Raw genomic sequence first — 20187 nt, 5'->3', positions numbered from 1 at the left:
ACCCAGGTACCTGAAGCCTGTTGAATTTTGTTAAATTACTCTTCTTCATCTTTTGAAAAGGTTAAATAAGTTTCCTCCTTTGCTCTGTTAATGTGGTAAATTACCTCGATCAGTTTTCAAATGTTAAAATAATCTCTCATTTCCAGGATAAACCCCACTTGGTCATGGTGCATTATTTTTTTAAATCTATTATTGAATTTTGTTAATATTGTTAATTGTACTTTTGAAGAATTTGTTAATATTACTAATTGTGCTTGTTAAGAATTTCATGAAGCTTATGTATCTATAATTCTCTTCATTGTAATGCCCTTTTCTGGTTTTGTTACCAGATTTATACTGGCTGTCTCAGTCCATTTGGGCTGCTATAACAAAATACCACAGACTAAGTGGCTTATAAACAACAGACATTTATTTCTCACAGTTCTGGAGTCTAGGAAGTCCAAGATCAAGGCACTAGAAGATTTGGTGTCTGGTGAGGGTCCATTTCCTGGTTCATAGTCTTTTTGCTGTGTCCTCCTGTGGTAAAAGGGGCAAGGGATCTCTCTTAGGTCTTTCTTACAAAGGCACTAAATCCCATTTATGATGGCTATTTCCTTATGAACCAATTACCTCCCAAAGGCTCCACCTCCCAATACCATTACCTTGAAGGTTAGGGTTTCAACATATGAATTTGGGGAGTTGGGGGGGAGACACAATTATTCAGCCCATGGTACTGGCCTCACAAGTTGAATTGAAAAGATTCTTCTTTTCCTCTATTTTCTGAAACAGTTTGCATAAGAATGATACTATATCTTTCTTAAGTATTTTATAGAATTCCTCTGTGAAACCATCAGAGACTGGTGCTTACTTTATGGGAAATTTTCTTCAATTAAAAATTCAATTTCTGGGGCACCTGGGTGGCTCAGTTGGTTGTGTGTCTGACTCTCGATCTCAGCTCTGGTCTTGATCTCAGGGTCCTGAGTTCGAGTCCAGCATTGGGCTCCATGCTGGGTGTGGAACCTACTTAAAACAAAAAATTCAATTTCTGTAACACATATAGTACTATTCAGATTTTGAATTTCTTCTTGAGTTAGTTTTTATAAGTTGTGCTATTTAAGAAATAAGTCCATTTTATCTAAGTAATCAAATGCATTGGCATCAAATTGTTCATAATATTCCCTTATTATTTTTAAATTTTTTTAAATTTTTTTAAAAGATTTTATTTATTTGACAGAGATAGACACAGTGAGAGAGGGAACACAAGCAGGGGGAGTGGGAGAGGGAGAAGCAGGCTTCCCGCTGAGCAGGGAGCCCAATGCGGGGCTTGATCCCAGGACCCTGGGATCATGACCTGAGCTGAAGACAGATGCTTAACAACTGAGCCACCCAGGCACCCCTGCTTATTTTTTTTCTTGACAATGGTCACATTTTTCTTTTTTTCTTTTTTTTTAAGAGAAGGAAGGAGAGCAAGAGAGAAAGAGAGAGGCAGAGGGAGAGAGAGAGGAGAATCTTAAGCAGGCTCCACGCCCAGTGCGGAGCCCAGTGTGGGGTGTAATCTCATAATCCAGAGACTGTGACTTGAGCTGAAATCAAGGGTCAGATGCGCAACCAACTGAGCCACCCGCGCACCCCGATGGTCACATTTTTCTGGTTTTTGTTCTTCATGGGGGACACATCTAGTAATTTTTGGATATTATTGATGACACATTTTAAAAACTATGGAATATATTATTTTCCTCAGTAGAGCATTGATTTTTGTTCTAGTAATCAGTTTGATCACTGGTTGATCCCTTTGAACTTGACTTGATTTTATGCTTTTTTACACCGTTTGTTATTCCCAGCCCTCTAACTTTATGGGACTCACCCTCAAAACTTTGTCTCTTAGACATTTTCCAGAGCTTGGCTTTAGGTTTGTTGTTTTTTTAGGGTGAGTCTAAGATAAGACTTATTCTAGGGTGTAGTTCTTACTCTTAAAGCACAATTTTCTGATGTCTCAGCCTGATGCCCAAGATGTTAACAAAGTATTAGTAACATCTCTCTACTTTGCTGTTATGGATCTCCAATATCCCCAGGACTTCTTGATCTCATATCTCTGTTCCATTCTCAAGCCCATATTAACCTCACAGGTAATCCTTTGTAGTCTTTACCTATGTGTGCAGGTAAAGACTCATCCAAGGCCTCACGTGTAACCCAAACACAACTTTTGGGCATTTTATATGCATGTCTCCTTCTTTCTTTCTTTTTTTTTTAAAGATTTTATTTATTTATTTGACAGAGAGAGACACAGCGAGAGAGGGAACACAAGCAGGGGGAGTGGGAGAGGGAGAAGCAGGCTTCCCGCAGAGCAGGGAGCCCGATGCAGAGCTTGATCCCAGGACCCTGGGATCATGACCTGAGCCAAAGGCAGACGCTTAACCAACTGAGCCACCCAGGTGCCCCTGCATGTCTCTTTCTTATTCTTTGCCTTGCCCTGCAGTGTCCAGTTGCTTCAGCTACCCCAAACTGTGAATGCTGACTCCTCAGCTCAGTAAGACTACTATGCTTAGATTAGACCTTAACCCTCTGCTTAGATTAGACTGTAACCCTCTGCCATCTATTACAAAATTGTTCCCAGGATGATCATGAGTTCACCTTGCAGGTTTTCTTTCTCTTGGGGACTGGAGTCTTATACTGCCTGTTATCCACTATCTGAAAACAGTTGTGTTATATATTTTGTCCAGTTTTATGGTTGTTTATGGTGGGAGGGCTGATATGGATATGGACAGTTACTCTGTTATATCCAAAAGTGGAAATCATCCAGTGGATTTCAGATAAGGAAGTCTCAACATCACTTCAGTCTGTATCATATGGTAAGGTGTTAAAGGAGACTACTTAGAAAACCCTTGATCTACCCTGATAAGGATGGATTACTTTACCCAACTCTACCACATTTTCCATTCCATTTACATGTATACCTTTATCTGTATTCCTTTTTCCATTTATAGCCCTGCGTCTGGTGATTTGATCTTGCTGGAACCTGAGGTGACCCATGGATGTACTTAACTACTTTGGCTCACCTTTCAGCAGGCAATAAGTAGGAACATATCTCTCTTTTTCTGGCAACCTTCCATTTCTCTTCCTGTTTCCTGTTATTCTGAATGGGTTAGGTTTATAAATTAGGTCATAAATAACTTGTTAACAAACTATCAATGGAGGTGAGCTTCTTATTGATCAGAACTTTGTTTGCTTCTCATTCCCACACATTCCCTCACCTTCTTCTCAGCTGTCCTTTTCCCCAACTATCTGCTCATTCCTTTCTCCTTCTAAACATGCTTTTCCTCTACTTGCTTTCCTATTTTTTAAAAAAGTTATTGTCTCTTGGGCCATATGTATATGATCTATATACCTTTGTGTAAATCAGTTTATATATGTAAATCAATTTACATCATACCATTTATGTAATTATTACATATTATTTATATGTTACGTTATTTATTAAATTTATATTATATTATTTTATAAATTGTTTTACACATATTAATTGATTTACATATGTATGTCTGACAAATGGTATTCCTGCATATGTTAGTGAGAGTTTACATGGCATAGTTTCTATGAAACGAAGCTGGAAAACATCCAGGGGGAGAGAACTATGTTCACTAAGCATTGGTTCTGAGCCAAGACACTGAAATAAACCCTTTACATACAAAATTCATGTAATCTTCTTTACTACTCTGTGAAGTAAGGATTCTTTTTTATTTTTTAGAAAGAAAGCTGGAGTTCAATGAAGTAAAAGTAATTTGCCTAAGACCCAGCTGACGAAGGACAGAGCAAAGATTCAAACAACAGCTCTCTGGGTCAGATCTGGACTCTTTTCACTATGCAATACTTTCTACCCAGAAAGATGTCTGTTAAGAAATTTGGTCAAAAAGCATATAGTTCTTAGATTCATGAGTTGGAATGGTCCAGCATTGCCCTGATGGAAATTGTCAGATCTCAAGGGTCTTCTGTTATAATCTCCATCTGAAACCTGTACAATCTGGGAGGCTTTGTGATCAGGCACAGGAGAATGAGAAGGGTAGGAGAAATGAGCTGAGGAGATCAGAGATTAAAGTAATTGAAAACTGCAGGGGTGCCTGTGTGGCTCAGTCGTTAAGCGTCTGCCTTTGGCTCAGGTCATGATCTCAGGGTGCTGGGATCGAGCCCCACATCGGGCTCCCTGCTGGGCAGGAAGTCTGCTTCTCCCTCTCCCGCTCCCCCTGCTTGTGTTTCCTCTCTCACTGTGTCTCTCTCTGTCAAATAAATAAAATCTTTAAAAAAAAAATAAAGAAATTGAAAACTGCAGAAAGGGAATCATACAAGGGAATGGGTCCAAGGTCTCAGAGGAGAAGGGATTGAGGATGAGGTCAGCAGGAAGAATAGAACCCTCAGGGGACAAAAGGGCCATTCAGCCCTGAAATTTACAGGAATCCACAGGGGGCAGGATTAATGCAGCAGACAGAGAGTGTTCCCAGAAGCCACTCATATGTGGAGTGACAGGAACCAGGTGAGTGTGGCACTGAAACTTACAGGAATCCACAGGAGGCAGGATTAATGCAGCAGAGAGCCTTCCCAGAAGCCACTAGCATGTGGATTGACAGGAACCAGGTGAGGGCAATCAGCCTCCCCTCATCTCAGCAGGGGGTGCCAGCATCATTTATAATCAGAATGAATGAATGGTCTGGTTGGAAATGTTAGCATGCTATGAAAGTATATTGAAATGAATCATGATGTCATGGCAAGTGCAAGAAGAAGGGAAGGGGTTGAGAGTTTGAAAAAGAAAAAACAGTAAAAGGAAGTAGGAATCTCAGAGATTCTGCTGTGCTGGCCAAGGGAGAGAAACTGAGTCGGGGGATTCAAATATGTGGTCCCTAGAAAGCTGTACTCTCACATGCATACTGATGATTTGCTAAACTCTCCCCAGTCTGGATTAAATGTAAATATACCTTGCTTTGGAAAGATAGCCTAGCTTCTTTACTTTTTTATATTTTAAAATAAAAACAATGCTTAATACAGTCACAAAATCCAAATGGTGCAAAAGAATATAAAGGGAAAGGCAAATCTCCCTCTTACCTCTGTGGCCCATTTCCTGAGCTCCCCTTTCCAGAGGCTTCTATTATCAGGCTTTTATGGATCAGAATTTAAAAACAGCTATGTGGGCGCCTGGGTGGCTCAGATGGTTAAGCGTCTGCCTTCGGCTCAGGTCATGATCTCAGGGTCCTGGGATCGAGTCCCGCATCGGGCTCCCTGCTCCTTGGGAGCCTGCTTCTCCCTCTGCCTTTCTCTCTCCCTCTGTCTCTCATGAATAAAAAATAAATAAAATAAAAACAGCTATGTGTTTTTGATTTAAATATTTTTCACACGAATGATAGTGTAATATACATGTTCTTTTGCACATTGCTTTTTACAAATTTTAACTTTTTAAATGTATTTCAGAAATTATTCTTTATCAGTTTAGAGGACTGCCTTATTAACAGCCTGCCTTATTAAAAGCCTGTGCCTTTTTAATAGCCTCATAATTTTATGTTGTAGATGTCTCACAATTTAACTAGTCTTATATGAATGGGAATTCAGGTTAATTTCTAGTCTTTTGCCATTACATACTGGACAATAAACATCCTTGAACATACATGGAGTCAAGCTCAGCAAGGTGCTGGCCAATCCAAAGTTACTGGGCAACTTCTGATGAGTCTCTCAGGTGCCCTAATATTGGGAAAGGTTGCATCTCTCTGGATAAAGGATAAAGATATCAGTCTCTAGAAGTATGTGTCCTTTGTGATAAATAACCCAAATCTGCTTTCTGGTCCAAATTGGTCTTGGGGGTTGCCTGAGATCCCTTAGGGTCCACCCAGGGTCTGGCTCACCTTGAGCAGAGCTGAGAGAGCACCCCTGGGACTGTTCTCCTCCCACCAGGTTCTGTAATGCACGGGGGCCCTGAGAGGACTGTCAAAGTAACCCTTTAACATAGGGTTCTCCAGATTCTAGAGCAATTTAGTGTCTTCTCAGTGCCTAAACACGCACATCCAAACATATTAGGACTTTTGTTTCCAAAGACAGGGCCTTGGGAAGCCTGTTCGACCCACCTGAATCCCTCCTCTGTGATGTGGGAAGATCATGAGAGATAAAGGAGACACGGCTCAGTGCATTATCAACTTCACATTGGTTTAGCTTGGAACTGCCACAGAATAATCACACTTGTGACCAGCAGCTCCTTTTTCACTTCCTCATTCCGCAGGAGCCTCCATCCTCAGCCTGGCTCAAAGCCCTTTCCCTCTTAGCTTTCTAGATTCTGAGAAAACAAAAGTTCCAACTGTTCCCCCAAGTCCACCCCCTTGGATAGAACTGTGGGGCCTATAGACCCCATACCTAGAGAGTGGCTCCCCTGGACACTTCCAAAACCGGTTTATCAAATTTCTCTCCCAGGATCCTTTCAGGCTGCCTGGACACACTCCTTTCAGGCACTGCCTCTGATTTCCAGACCTTTTCTGATTGACTGGTTTGGTCACTGACCGGCAGACTGGTGGGTAGGGAATCAGGTGGCAGGCAGGCCATTAAGTTCATGGTAAAGGGTCAATGGCAAAGTGAAGGATGTGGACTCAATTAGCATGTCATTAGACAGTAAAAGGCGAAAAATATTTCAGACACTATATGCCTTATACCATTTGTTTCTTTTTCTTACTTTAATGAAATTTATAGGACCTCCAGCTCCATGTGAGTACAAGTGGTGATAGCAGATACCCTTGTTCTTGATCCTAAAGAGAATGAATTTTGTTTCTCAAGTATGCGCGTGCGCATGCACACACGCACACACACACACAAGGGCATTTTATTAATGAATGTACTGGAAGATTGAGGGAGGGAGGTGTGGCTATGTTCAGGGATTATAATTGTATGGCTCTGAGTCTGCTTTTTGAGAATGCCTTCTTCCTTAGGCAGGATCTTCTCTCATTTTTAGGAAGATGGCCACAACCACTCCAAGCTTTCAGTCTTCTGACCTAGCTACCTTGTAAAGAGAAAGTACCTCTTTTCTAATATTTCCAGTGCAAGTGTGGAGGCTGACACTCTGGTTAATTGGTCCTGCCTGGGTAACTTGTCCATTCCTGCACTGAGTGTGGACAGAGCTGTGGTATTCCCACCAGTCAGACCTGAGTCATTGGTCTGCTTCTGAGGGAATGTGGGTACCGGGGTCAACCCTATTTGAACCACATGGAGCGATTAGAGGTGTTTATCCAAAGGCATAGACAGATGGGCGTTGTTACTTGAGGAGCGAGTGGGGGTTCACTCACTCCAACAGCCATCTGCTAGAGTAGCAGGTGAGCTGGTGGTGCAGGATAGGCAGGACTTAGATCTGGAAAGACAAGCACAAAAGGAATTCTTCTGGGAGGAGGAAATGGTATAAGCAAAAGCCATGGAGGTGTGCTGGAGACCAGCAGCCTGGTTTCCCTGGGAGGCTCTGTGATGGCAAAGGAAGAGCAGGGCCTCTTGCCTTTTTTGTTTTCTTTTTAAAATAACATTTGTTGTTGTTACCATCATCGGCATTATTTGTCTTTTGTTATTATAGAGGGTTTCCAACAAAGGCAAAGAGACTAGATAATGTACCCCCATGTACCCATGTACCACCCATCACCCAATTTTATAATTATCAATGTTTTGCCAAGTGTTTTATTTGTCTTATCTCATGGCACATTTTAAAGCAAATCCCAGACATCAAATCATTTCAGCTCTAAATATTTCAAGGTATGTATCTTTAACATATAGAGGTTTTTTTTGGTTTTGTTTTTTTTAAAGATTTTATTTATTTATTTGATAGAGAGAGAGAGCACACAAGCAGGCAGAATGGCAGGCAGAGGGAGAGGGAGGCTCCCCACTGGGCGGGGAGCCCGATGTGGGGTTCGATCCCAGGACCCTGAGATCATGACCTGAGCCAAAGACAGACGCTTCACTGACTGAGCCACCCAGGCGCCCCCATATAGAGGTTTTTTTTTTTTAAAGTAATCACAATACATTATTATACTTAATAATGTCTTAATATGGCCTAATAACAAACCTGTGTTCAAATTTCCATGATTTTCTCAAAAAATGTCTTTATAAATTGATTTGTTTGAATTAAAATCCAAAGTCCAAACATTGCACTTGGTTGATACATTTAAGTCTCTCTCTTTAATAAACTTTTACTTGAAGATTAATTTTAAACCTCTTTTTAATCTGTAACATCCCCTCCACTTTACTTTTCCCATGCCATTTATTTGTTGAAAAAATGAGTCATTCTGGGTTGACAACTCAAGATCATGAAGATGTTTGTCTCTTTGGAGCCGCCGTAGGTTGACTGGAAGATAGATCTAGGGGCGCCTGGGTGGCTCAGTCGTTAAGCGTCTGCCTTCGGCTCAGGTCATGATCCCAGGGTCCTGGGATGGAGCCCTGCATTGGGCTCCCTGCTCAGTGGGGAGGCTGCTTCTCCCCCTCCCTCTCCCCCTGCTTGTGATCCTGCTCTCACTGTGTCTCTCTCTGTCAAATAAATAAATAAAATCTTTAAAAAAAAAAAAAAAAGATCTAGAGGCTTGATTACAATTACGGGCAATTTTCTTTTTCTTTCTTTATTTTGGCAAGTCAACTTAATAGGTGGTGCTGTGTACAGTCTATTATATCATGTCAGGAGGTATGCGATGTCTGGTTCTCTTAAAGGGAACAGCTTCCATTTTTCACTTTTATGAAAGGTGTTTGCTGTGAACTTTTTTGATAGATACAACATTTTAGGTTTAAAAGTTCCCAGTTTGGGGAACCTGAGGGCTCAGTCAGTTAAGCATCTCAGGGTCATGATCTCAGGGTCCTGGGATGAAGCCCCCTGTCGGGCTCCCTGCTCAGCAGAGAGCCTGCTTCTCCCTCTCTCTCTTCCCTCCCCCTGCTTGTGCTCTCTCTCTCAAATAAATAAGTAAAAAATCTTAAAAAAAAATTTCCATAGTTTGATTTCTTAAAAGTCATGAGTGGATGCCTTATTTATGAGATACTTTCTCTGTATCTATTCATCTATTTCCTTTTCTGATTCTGGTAACAAGCTTTTCTATTCTCATGGAATAGGATAAAGTTTCCCTATTTTATCTGTTCTCTGGAAGGGTTTGTGTTGGATTAGAATTGTCTTTGAATGTTTTGGTAGAATTTGCCTGTAAGTCTTTCCCCATGGGCCTGGTGTTTTCTTTGTGGGGATATTTTAAACATGGATTCAATGTCTCTGATGGCTTCAGAATATTCAGGTTTTCTACTTCTTGAGTCAGTTTTGATGAGTTACATTTTCCTGTGAATTTGTTTGGTCCATCTAAGTTTTCAAAGGGACTGGCACTAAATGTTCATAACATTTCCATTTAATGTCATCTTTTTTATTCCTAGTATCTTTTATTGATGCTTTCTTGCATTTGTCTTGATAAATATTGCTTACAGTTTATCAGTTGTATTAGTCTTTTAAAAGAACCAACTTTTGGGGCGCCTGGATGGCTCAATTGGTTGAACATCCAACTCTTGATCTTGGCTCAGCTTATGATCTCTGGGTGGCAAGATCGAGTCTTGCGTGGGGCTCATGCTCAGCACAGAGTCTGCTTGTCCTTCTCCCTCCCCCTCTGCCCCACTGTGCTCTCTCTAGCTAAAATAAATAAGTAAAATCTTAAAAAAAAGAATCAACTTTTGGCTTTGTCAGTCCTCCCCATTCAAATCTTCTTTTTCCCATTTCATCAATTTCGGGCCTTCATTATTTCCTTCTTTCCACTTGATGTGTGTTCTGGCATACCTCAAACTTTTCAAGTGGGATATGTAGCTCATTTATTTTAGCCCTTCTTCTTTTTCTAATATAAGTATTTAAGAGCATCAATTTTCTCTTCAAGTATTGCCTTGACTACATACCTGAACTTCTGAGATTTAGACATTTCATTATAAAATAGCTTTGAAATATTTTCTATGTCTATTTCAACCTAATTTTTACTGTAATTTCTTTTTTTCTTGTTTTTTTTTTCTAAGTAAGCTCCACACCCAAAGTGAAGCTTGAACTCACGACCCCAAGATCACAAGCTGTGTACTCTACTAATAAAGGACCTATAATTTCTCTTTTGACTCATGAGCTTTTGGAGGTGAATTTCTATTTTTTTGAATAATTTTTTAAAATTCAGTGTTAATTTACATTCCTTCAGTTGAAATGCACAGATCATGTGTATAGTTTGATGAGTTTTTCCAAGTGCGTCCTGTGTAAGTCACACAACTGTCATGACACAGAGCATTTCCATGACAGTGGAAACTTGTCTTACAGTCTCTCCATCAGTCCCTGCTCTTGCCCTGCACACCTTGAGGCTGCAACTATTCTGACCTCTAGCATCACAGAGTAGCTTTGCCTCTCCCAAAATTTAATAGAAATGAAACCATACTATATGTACTCTTTGGTGTGTAGCTTCTCTTCAGTATAGTATTTTTGAGTGTTTTTTTAATGTTGCTTGTATTTTTTGGTTGTTGCTTTCTTTCTTCTTCTTCAACCTCATCCTCCTCCCCTTCTTCTCTTTCTTCTTTTGAATGGCTCATAGTCCATTGCATGAAAATACAACAATTTATTCATTCCTCTGTTGATGGATATTTGGGCTCCTTCCAGTTTGGGGCAATTATGATGAAAGCTGCTGTGAATGTTTTTGTACAAGTCTTTTTGTGGAATATGTTTTTATCTCTCTTGGGTAAATACCTAGGGGTGGAAGTGTTGAGTCATAGGGTAAGTGCATGTTTACCTTTACAAGAAACTGCCAAACTAGTTTTCCAAAGAGGCTCTACCACTCATACTCCATTATTGCTGGATATTTAAGTCTTTTCAACTTTAATTATTCTAGTGAATAAAATATGGTATCTTAGTTGCTTTTTAAAATCAATTTTATCAATGTATAATTTAAATGCAATAAAATGCACACATTTTAAGTGTGTGATTTCTTGAGTTTTTTTTTTTTTTTTTTTATTTCTTGAGTTTTGACAGATGTACACACCTGTATAATCACCATCCCTAATCAAGATATAGAACAATTCCATCACCTCGGAAAACTCTCATGCCCCTTTCTAGTCAATTACACTCCACTTCTGCCCCAGTAACCACTAATCTTATTTCTATCATTTTTTATTTGTTTTGCCTATTCTGGAATTTCATATAAATGGAATTATATACTATGTACTCTTTTTTGTGTGGCTTCTTTTACTTAACATAATTACTTTAAGATTCATATTTTTGTGTCCAACATTAACATTTCCCTTTTCATTGCTGAGTAACATTCCATTGTATGGCTCTACCACAACTTACTTATCCATTGTCCTGATGATGGACATTTGGATTGTTTTCACTTTTTGGCTATTATGAATAAATGTATATTTTATATATGTTTTTATTTCTTTTGGATAAATTCCTAGGAGTGGAATGGCTGAACCATATGATAAGTGTATGTCTAACTTTTTAAGAAACTACCAAACTATTTTCCAAAGTGGTGTATTATTTTATATTCTGCCAGCAGTGTATGAGAGTTTCATCCTCACCACAATCTCACCAACACTTGGCATGGTCAGTCTTTTTAATTTTAGCTATTCTAATAGGTTTGTGGTGGTATCTCATTGTGGTTTTAATTTCTATTTCCCTGATCACTTATGATGTTGACCATCTTTTCATGCACAAATGTCTTTTGGAAGTCTGCTGAAATATTTCACCCATTTTTATGGGTTATTTATCTTCTTATTACTGAGTTGCAAGAGATACTTATATATTCTATTTGTAAATTATTTGTCACATATTTTCTCCTAATGTGTAACATGTTTGATCATTTATGTGCCTGGATCTCTTAATGTGCAGATTTTAATTTCATGAAATTTAATTTATCAATGTTTTCTTTTATGGTTAATGTTTTTCTTGTTCTAGCTGAGAAATCTTTGCCACCCAAATATCATGAAGGTATTTTTCTGTGTTTTATTCTAGAAGTGCTATAATTTTTAACATTTATATTTGGTCTTCATCTATCTTGAATTAATTTTTATGTTTAGTATGAGTTAGAGGTCAAGATATATTTTCCCCCTATGAATATTCAATTGTCCCAGTACCATTTTTGAAGAATCTTTCTTTTTTTTCATTGATTTCTTTTGGCTCCTTTGTCAAAAAAAAATCAATTGACTATTTAATATTGAGCTCATTTCTGACTTTGTTCTGTTCCATTTGTCTGTTCATCTTTGTGCCAATACCATACTATCTTAAATACTAAATCTTCATAGTAATCACTGAAATCAGACTATGTATGTCCTCCAAATTGGTTCTTTTGTCAAGAATTTTTTTCTTTTTTGCTATTTTGTGTCATTTATATTGCTATATACATTTTATTGAGATTTTATTTATTTATTTATTTGAGGTGGGGGAGAGGGTGTGCAAGTAAGGGAAGGGGCAGGGGGTAAGGAGAGAGAAAGGGAGAGAATCCCAAGTAGACTCCACACTGAGCATGGAGCCTGATGCTGGGCTCGATCTCACCACCCTGAGATCATGACATGAGATGAAACCAAGAGTCTGATGCCTAGCCAACTGAGCCACCCAGGTGTCCCACCATATACATTTTAGCATCTGCTTCTCAATTTCTACAAAAAGACATGCAGGAACTTTGTTTGGGATTTCACTGATTATAGATCAATTGGGGAGAATGTCCAACATTAAGGCTTCCAGTGTGTGAACATGTATATCTCTCCATCTATTTTGGTCTTTTAAATTTTCTCTTAGCAACATTTTATAATATTATATGTAGAGATTTCACACAAATTTTGTTAAAGTTATTCCTAATTATTTTATGTTCTTTGATGTATTGTGATATTTTTTTAAATTTCATTTTTTAATTCTTTGTAGCTAGTATATAGAGACATGACTGATTTTTATATTTTGCTCTTTGAACTTGATAAGTTGTGTTTTGGTGAAAGTAAGGGTTTTTTTTTTTATTGGATTCATTAGGAATTTCTATGTATACAATTATTTTGTTTGTAAATAGAGACAATTTTACTTCTTTCCCGTTCTTTATATTTTCTCTGCTTGCCTTATTTCACTGGCTAAGACCTCCAGTATAATGCTGAATGCAAATGGTGAGTGAACACCCTTGCCTTGTTCTTGATTTTAGAGAGAAAGCATTTGGTCTTCCATGTTTAAGTATGATGTTAATTGAAAGATTTTCATAAGAAAACTTTACCAAACTTTGACCCATAGTCTGTTGAGAGTTTTGATTAGAAAACGTTGAATTTTGGGGCTCCTGGGTGGCTCAGTTGGTTAAGCATCTGCCTTCAGCTCAGGTCATGATCCCTGGGTTCCAGGATCAAGTTCTGCATCGGGGGTCCCTGCTCAGCAGGGAGTCTGCATCTCCCTCTGCCTTTCACTCCGCTCATGCTCTCTCTCTCTCTCTTTCTCTGTCTCTCTCCCTCAAATAAATAAAATCTTAAAAAAAAAAAGAAAATGTTGAATTTTAACAGTTGATTTTTTGCATCTGTTGAGATGATCAAATGGTTTTTCTCCTTTATTCTGTATATATGATGAACTATATTAACTGATTTTCAAAATGTAAACTAAACTAGCATTACTGTGATAAACCCCACTCAGTCACAGTGAATTATCTTTTTTTATATATGGCTAGATTTGATTAGCTAATACTTTAATTCAATTTGTTAAGAATTTTTGTATTCATATTCATGAAGATTATTGGTCTATGATTTTATTTTCTTGTACTTTACTGGTTCCCTCCTTATCTTTTGAAAGAGTTTATGTAAGATTGGTATTTATTTTTTAAATGTTTAAAATAAATTGTCTTTAGGAAAAAGTTTTTGATTATTAGTTCAATTTTTTAAATGTATATATGGGGTTATGGAGATTTTTGATTATTTTATATTAGTTTCTGTAATTTTTGTCTTTCAAGAAATTTTTTCATTTCATCTAGATTGTTGAATTTGGTGGTACAACCTTGTTCACAATATTACTGTATTATCCTTCACTGTCTGTAGGATCCATAGTGATGTCTTCTCTTTCATTTCTGATATTGGTAATTTATTTCTTCTTCCTTTGTTTTTCCTGATCAATTTAGTTAAGAGCATATCAATTTTATTCATATTTTCAAAGAACTAACTTTTGGCCATGTTAATTTTCCTTATTGTTTGTCTGTTTTTATTGATTTTGGCTTTAATATTTATTATTGTCTTTCTTCATCTTATTTTGTGTTTACATTTGTTTTCTTTTTCCAGCTTCTCAATGTAGAAACATAAATCAATGATTTAAAAATTGTTTTTCAGGCACCTGGGTGGATCAGTCATTAAGTGTCTGCCTTCGGCTCCGGTCATGATCCCAGGGTCCTGGGATCAAGCCCCGCATCGGGCTCCCTGCTCCGCGGGAAGCCTGCTTCTCCCTCTCCTACTCCCCCTGCTTGTGTTTCCTCTCTCGCTGTCTCTCTCTCTCTGTCAAATAAATAAATAAAATCTTTAAAAAATAATAATAATAAATAAATAAATAAAAATTGTTTTTCTTTTCTTATATAGTCGTTTAAAGCTCTAAATTTTTTTTCTAAGCACTACTTTATCTGCATCCAACAAATTTTGGTATGTTGTATGTACTATATCAGTTAAAAATATTTTCTAATTGTCTTTGTGAATTTTTTTCTCTCACCTATAGTTATTTGGAAGTGTGGGGTTAGAAGCACCTCTCTTTCAAACAGCATATCATTAAGTCTTACTTTTTAAAAAATCTAGTCTGACATTCTCTGCCTTTTGAGCATTTAGTTCATGTACATCTAATGTAATTATTATATAATTTGTTTAAGCCCATATCTTCTTTTTGTTTTTTATTTGTCCTATTTTTTTTCATTAACTCCTCTTTCCCATCTATTTTTAGATCAATTAAGTATTTTTAGTATTTCATTTTACCTCTTCTATTTGCTTTTCTGCTATACCTCGGTTTTATTTTTTAGTGGTTGCTATAAAAGTTACAATATACATCCTTACTTATCACAGCCTACCTTGAATTAATTTTTTTCACTCACATATAATGTAAGAACGTTCCACTTATCTACCTCCCTTTCATTGTTCCACTAATATCACTCATTTTGCTCTTCTGTTTGTAATAACTTCACAATGCATTGTGATGATTTTCCCTTTAACAATACATTTTCTTTTAAAGAAATCAAGAAATAAAAAGAAAAAGTATTTTATATACATAAACTTAGCACTTATGGTATCCTTCATTAGGTAAGGGAATGTTACGTGTGGAACTTAGGTTTCTAACTGGTTTCAGCCCAAAGATCTTCCCTTAATATTTCTTTTTTGTGCAGGTCTACTGGTTATGAAATTGCTCAGCTTCATTTATATGAAAATGTCTTTTATAGTCCACGTTTGTGTGCTTTTACATGTTGACATGGTTTTAATATCGTATTTAAGAAATTGTTGGGGCACCTGGGTGGCTCAGTTGGTTAAGCGACTGCCTTCGGCTCAGGTCATGATCCTGGAGTCCCGGGATCGAGTCCCGCATCAGGCTCCCTGCTCGGCAGGGAGTCTGCTTCTCCTTCTGACCCTCCCCCCTCTCATGTGCTCTCTCTCATTCTCTCTCTCTCAAATAAATAAATAAAATCTTTAAAAAAAAAAAAAAAGAAATTGTTGCTTAACTTACTAAGATTTTTCTATGCTTTTTTGATATTTTATATTTTAACTTTTACATTTAGGTTTATAATCCATTTTGAGTTAATTTTTATGTATGTTATGAGACAAGGGTCAAGATTCATATTTTGTATATTACTATAATACTATTGTTCCAGTACCATTTGTTGTAAAGATTATCCTTTCTCCATTGAATTGCTTTGGCATTCTTGTTGAAAATCAATAGACAATATATAAGTAGATCTGTTTCTGAATTCCCTATTCTGTCCCATTGATTTATGAGCCTATCTCTATGCAAATACTACATTATTTTGATCATTATAGCTTTGTAAGTCTTGAGATCAGGCAGTATGAGTCTTTCAACTTTGTTCTTATTTTTAAAAATAATTTTGGCTCTTCTAGGTCCTTTGCATTTCCAAACAAATCGTAGAATAAGTTTATCAATTTCCTTAAAAATTCCTCATGGGATTTTTGTTAGGATTACACTGAAGCTGTATAGAAATATGGAGTAAATTCATACTGTAACAATATTGAGTCTTCTGATCCATGAACATTGTATATGTACACATTTCTTTAGGTCTTCTTTAAGTTCTCACAGTAATATTATGTGATTTTCCATTTTCTAAATTTTAGGTATTACATGTATTTTGCCAAATTTATTACTGAATATTTCACATTTTGATACTATTGTGTTATTATTTTTTATTTCAACTTCTAATTGTGCCTTGCTAGTATATAGAAATACAATTGATATTTGTATATTGACCTTGTGTTCTGAAATTTTATTTACTCATAATTATTATGAATCACTTTTTTTGGTAAATCCTTAATATTCTTTACATAGACAATCAAACTATCCTCAAATAAAGACATTTTTCCTTTTTCCTTTTTAACCTGGATATCTTCTCTTTTCTTTTACTTCCTTTATTGCATTGGATAGGATTGCCAATACATGGTTAACTCAAAGTGGTAAAAGTATGCATCCTTGACTCTTCTCAGATCTTAGGGGAAAGCATTAAATCTTTTATCATGAAGTATGATGTTAACTGCAAGTTGTTTGTTTATTTGTTTCTTTGTCTTAGGATATTTTTTATCAGATTGAGAGAGGTCCATTCAATTCCTAGTGTGATGTGAGGTTTTTCTTAATTAATGAATTTTGGATTTTTTTCAAATGCTTTTTCTGCATCTACAGAGATGATCATATTGGCTTATTTTCTATTAATGTGGTGAATTATCTTGATTTTGAGAGTTAAAACAACTTTGTATTCCTGGGATAAAACATTCATGATATATTATCCTTCTTATATATTGTTGGATTCAATTTGCTAAAATTTTGTTAAGAAATTTTGCTTCTATATTCTAAGGATATTGATCTGCAGTTTTCTTTTTGTATAATGGTTTTCTTTTCCTGTAATATGTATTAGGTTTTGTTATCAAGGTAATGCTGGATTCATAGAATGAGTTAGCAAGTGTTTCCTCCTCTTCTATTTTCTGAAAGAATTTGTGCAGAATTTGTATTATTTTTTTCTTTAAATGTTTGGCAGAATTCATCGGTGAGCCCAGTTGGGTCTTGAGTTTTCTTTGTGGGAAGGTTTTTTTAACTAAAATTGTATTTATTTAATAGTAACAGAGTTATTCACATTTATTATTATTGATTTCTTCTTGAGTGAGCTGTAGTAGTTTATGTTTTTCAAGACATTTGTTTATTTCATCTAAGTTTTGATGTTATTGGCTTAAATTGGCTTAAAATTGTTCATAATATGTCATTATTATTGTAATGTCTTTATGATCTGTAGTGATGGCCCCACTACTGTTGCTGATATTAGTTATTTGTGTCTTATTTCTGATCCGTATGATTAGAGGCTTATTCATTTCTTGATCTTCTCAAAGAACCAGTTTTTTTGTTTTATGAACTTTTCTCTGTATTTTTTCTTTTATTTTTTATCTTTATTATCTCTTTTCTTCTGTTTACTTAATTTTCTTTTCTTTTCCTAGTTTCTTAAGGTCAAAGTTTAGGTCATTGAATTGAGAACTTTCTTCTTTTCTTTTCTTTTCTTTTTTTCTTTCTTTCTTTCTTTCTTTCGTTCTTTCTTTCTTTCGTTCTTTCTTTCCTTTCTTTCTTTCTTTCTCTCTCTTTCTCTTTCTTTCTTTCTCTCTTTCTCTCTCTCTCTTTCTTTCTCTCTCTCTCTCTCTCTCTCTTTCTCTCTCTCTTTCTCTCTCTCGCTCTTTCTCTCTTTCTCTCTTTCTTTCTTTCTTTCTCTCTCTTTCTTTCTTTCTTTCTTTCTTTTCTTTTCTTTCTTGTAGGCTCCATGCTCAGTGTGGAGCCCAACACAGGGCTTGAACTCATGACCCTGAGATCAAGACCTAAGCTGAGGTCAAGAGTTGAACACTTAACCGACTGAGCCACCTAGGCACCCCGAAAGCTTTCTTCTTTTCTAATATAAGTATTTAATGTTACAGATTTCCCTCCAAGCATTGCTTTAGTTATGTCACATGAATTCTGTTATGTTATGTTTTCATTTTTATGAAGTTCAAAATATTTTCTAATTTCTCTCGCAATATTTTTCTTTGACTCCTGGGCAATTAAAAGTGTATTGTTTAGTTTCCATTTATTTGGAGACTTAGCTATCTTTCTGTGTTCATTTCTAATTTAATCCCATGTGGTCAGAGGATATACTCTGAGCGGTTTCAATTCTTTTGAGTTTGTTGATACTTGTTTTATGGCCTACAGTATGCTCTGTCTTGGTAAATGTTTTATCTGCCTTTGAAAAGAACAAATATTCACTGTTGTTGGGTGCAGTGTTCTTGTCTTATCATTATCTCAAATTAGTTGATAGTATTGTTCAAATTTTCTATATCCTTATTGCTTTCCTGTTTACTTATTCCATCAATCATTGAGAAAGGCTTTGTTACTGTGTGTCTAAAATCAGTTCACAGTCAGCTCACAAACCCTGGGATTTTTGCCCTACACATTCAAGGAAACTCTGTGCCCAGGTTCTTCCTGCCCAGTACCCTGTCTCGTACCCAATTCCAACTGCCTTGGCAGCCCCAAAGTCTGACCTCTACTACTTCCAGCTAGTGAGACCACTACTCTCTCTTTGGGCCCCACCTCTCTGTGAGAGGCTTTGGAAAGTGTTCCTGGGCAGGAAGCTGAAATGAATCTGGAGCTCACCTCTTTTTTTTTTTTTTTTTAATTTTATTTACCAAGTACAGTATGTGACAGCTACTTGCAGCTCAAGAACTATTTGTTGAATGAGTGAACAACTTCAGTGGGATCTCCATACTACCTATTACATTTTTTAAATGTTTCCACGTATGGAAGAAGGGAGTTCTATGAAGCTAAAATAAGGACAACGATGGATGATGGGGAGCAAGCAAATTTCAAGTTGTAAACTTAGGAATCCGGCTTGTCTAGGGCATTTAGAAGTTCTTGAAGTTCAGAAGAAGAAGGAACCATCAGACTACAAATCCAAAATCATCACGTGGAGATTCTTTCTTTCTAAGTCAAGAGCTCTGCTTTATCACAAGGGAGAATGTCAGAAGCAACAGAGCTGACTTAGGACAGTTGGTTTCAAATATTTTTATCACACCCCCTTTAGTGAAAAAAAATTTTGAATTTTTAAAAATTTCCCAATATATGTAAATATATTTATTTGTAAATTATTTTTTATGTTTTATTATTGGCTAATGTCTCAAGGCATAATTGCACTTAGGGCACTGTTTATTATTAAAGATAGTGAATATAAATTCATTTTCAGATCATATTCTTGGTCATTCCAAACTTCCTGGCTGACTTCATGTCAGACCTGATTTCATGGAAATAAACTGTGACTTAGAATAGATGAAACATAATTAGTAGACATTTTAATATTTAATAGTTTGTTCCTCACCCCCGAGGATTTAGTTGGGTGCCCATTTTGGAGACCTTGGGCTTAGGGAGAAGGCCATAGGGAGGTTGGTGGCCTGGCTGAGGGTAGGCACCTGGCTTCCTTTGCAAAGCCTCCAGCTTTCACAGCAGAAAGCCTGCTCCTGTCTCTAACTCCTGCACTGCTCTTCCTAATCCCCAGATGTGTTTAGTGACAAGGCAGCTGAGACAGAGAGGCCTGGCAGCCCTGAGATCTGGGGCCTTATTACAGCTTTGTCAATAGCTTGCTCTGGGTCCTTGAACAAGTTTGTTTCTGCGGATCTCAGCTTTCTCAGCTGCAAAGCACAGGCCCAACTAAATTCCCGATCCTATCATTCTGTAAGAAGTATCTCACTATAGCTGGCTTCCGTAATGGGTTCAAAGCCACATAATGTCTACATGCCTTAAATGAATTATTTGACTTTTCTGTGCCTTGTTTTGTGATGTATAAAATCAAATACTTCTAGTTTGTGAGACTTGGATGAGATGTTATACATAAATTAAAAAAAAATAGTTCACTTTCTATATCTTTTACACATGTGGTTCTCAAATTTTATTTGGGGCATCAGAATTCCCTGGGGATTGCTCCCCATCACTGCTCCTTTGATGCCATCCCATCTGTGCTTCTGGAGCAG

General features: G+C 36.9%; 1 protein-coding gene across 1 annotated transcript in view; it reads right to left on the bottom strand.

Moving 5' to 3' along the window:
- Positions 1-391: 391 nt before the first annotated feature.
- Positions 392-20187, bottom strand: part of SCARA3 (scavenger receptor class A member 3) — a 72489-nt gene continuing 52693 nt past the window's right edge. Inside the window, exon 6 of the mRNA XM_081810500.1 lies at positions 392-516. Coding sequence (XP_081666626.1) covers positions 446-516 — 71 coding nt within the window. The 3' untranslated portion in view covers positions 392-445. The remainder of the gene's footprint in view (positions 517-20187) is intronic.

This window comes from Leptonychotes weddellii, chromosome 2 (genome assembly GCF_054177405.1).
Source record: "Leptonychotes weddellii isolate Sample4059 chromosome 2, ASM5417740v2, whole genome shotgun sequence".
Lineage (NCBI taxonomy): Eukaryota > Metazoa > Chordata > Mammalia > Carnivora > Phocidae > Leptonychotes > Leptonychotes weddellii.
Note: the sequence above shows the minus strand (reverse complement) of the source record. Positions and strands in the feature narration are given on the sequence as shown.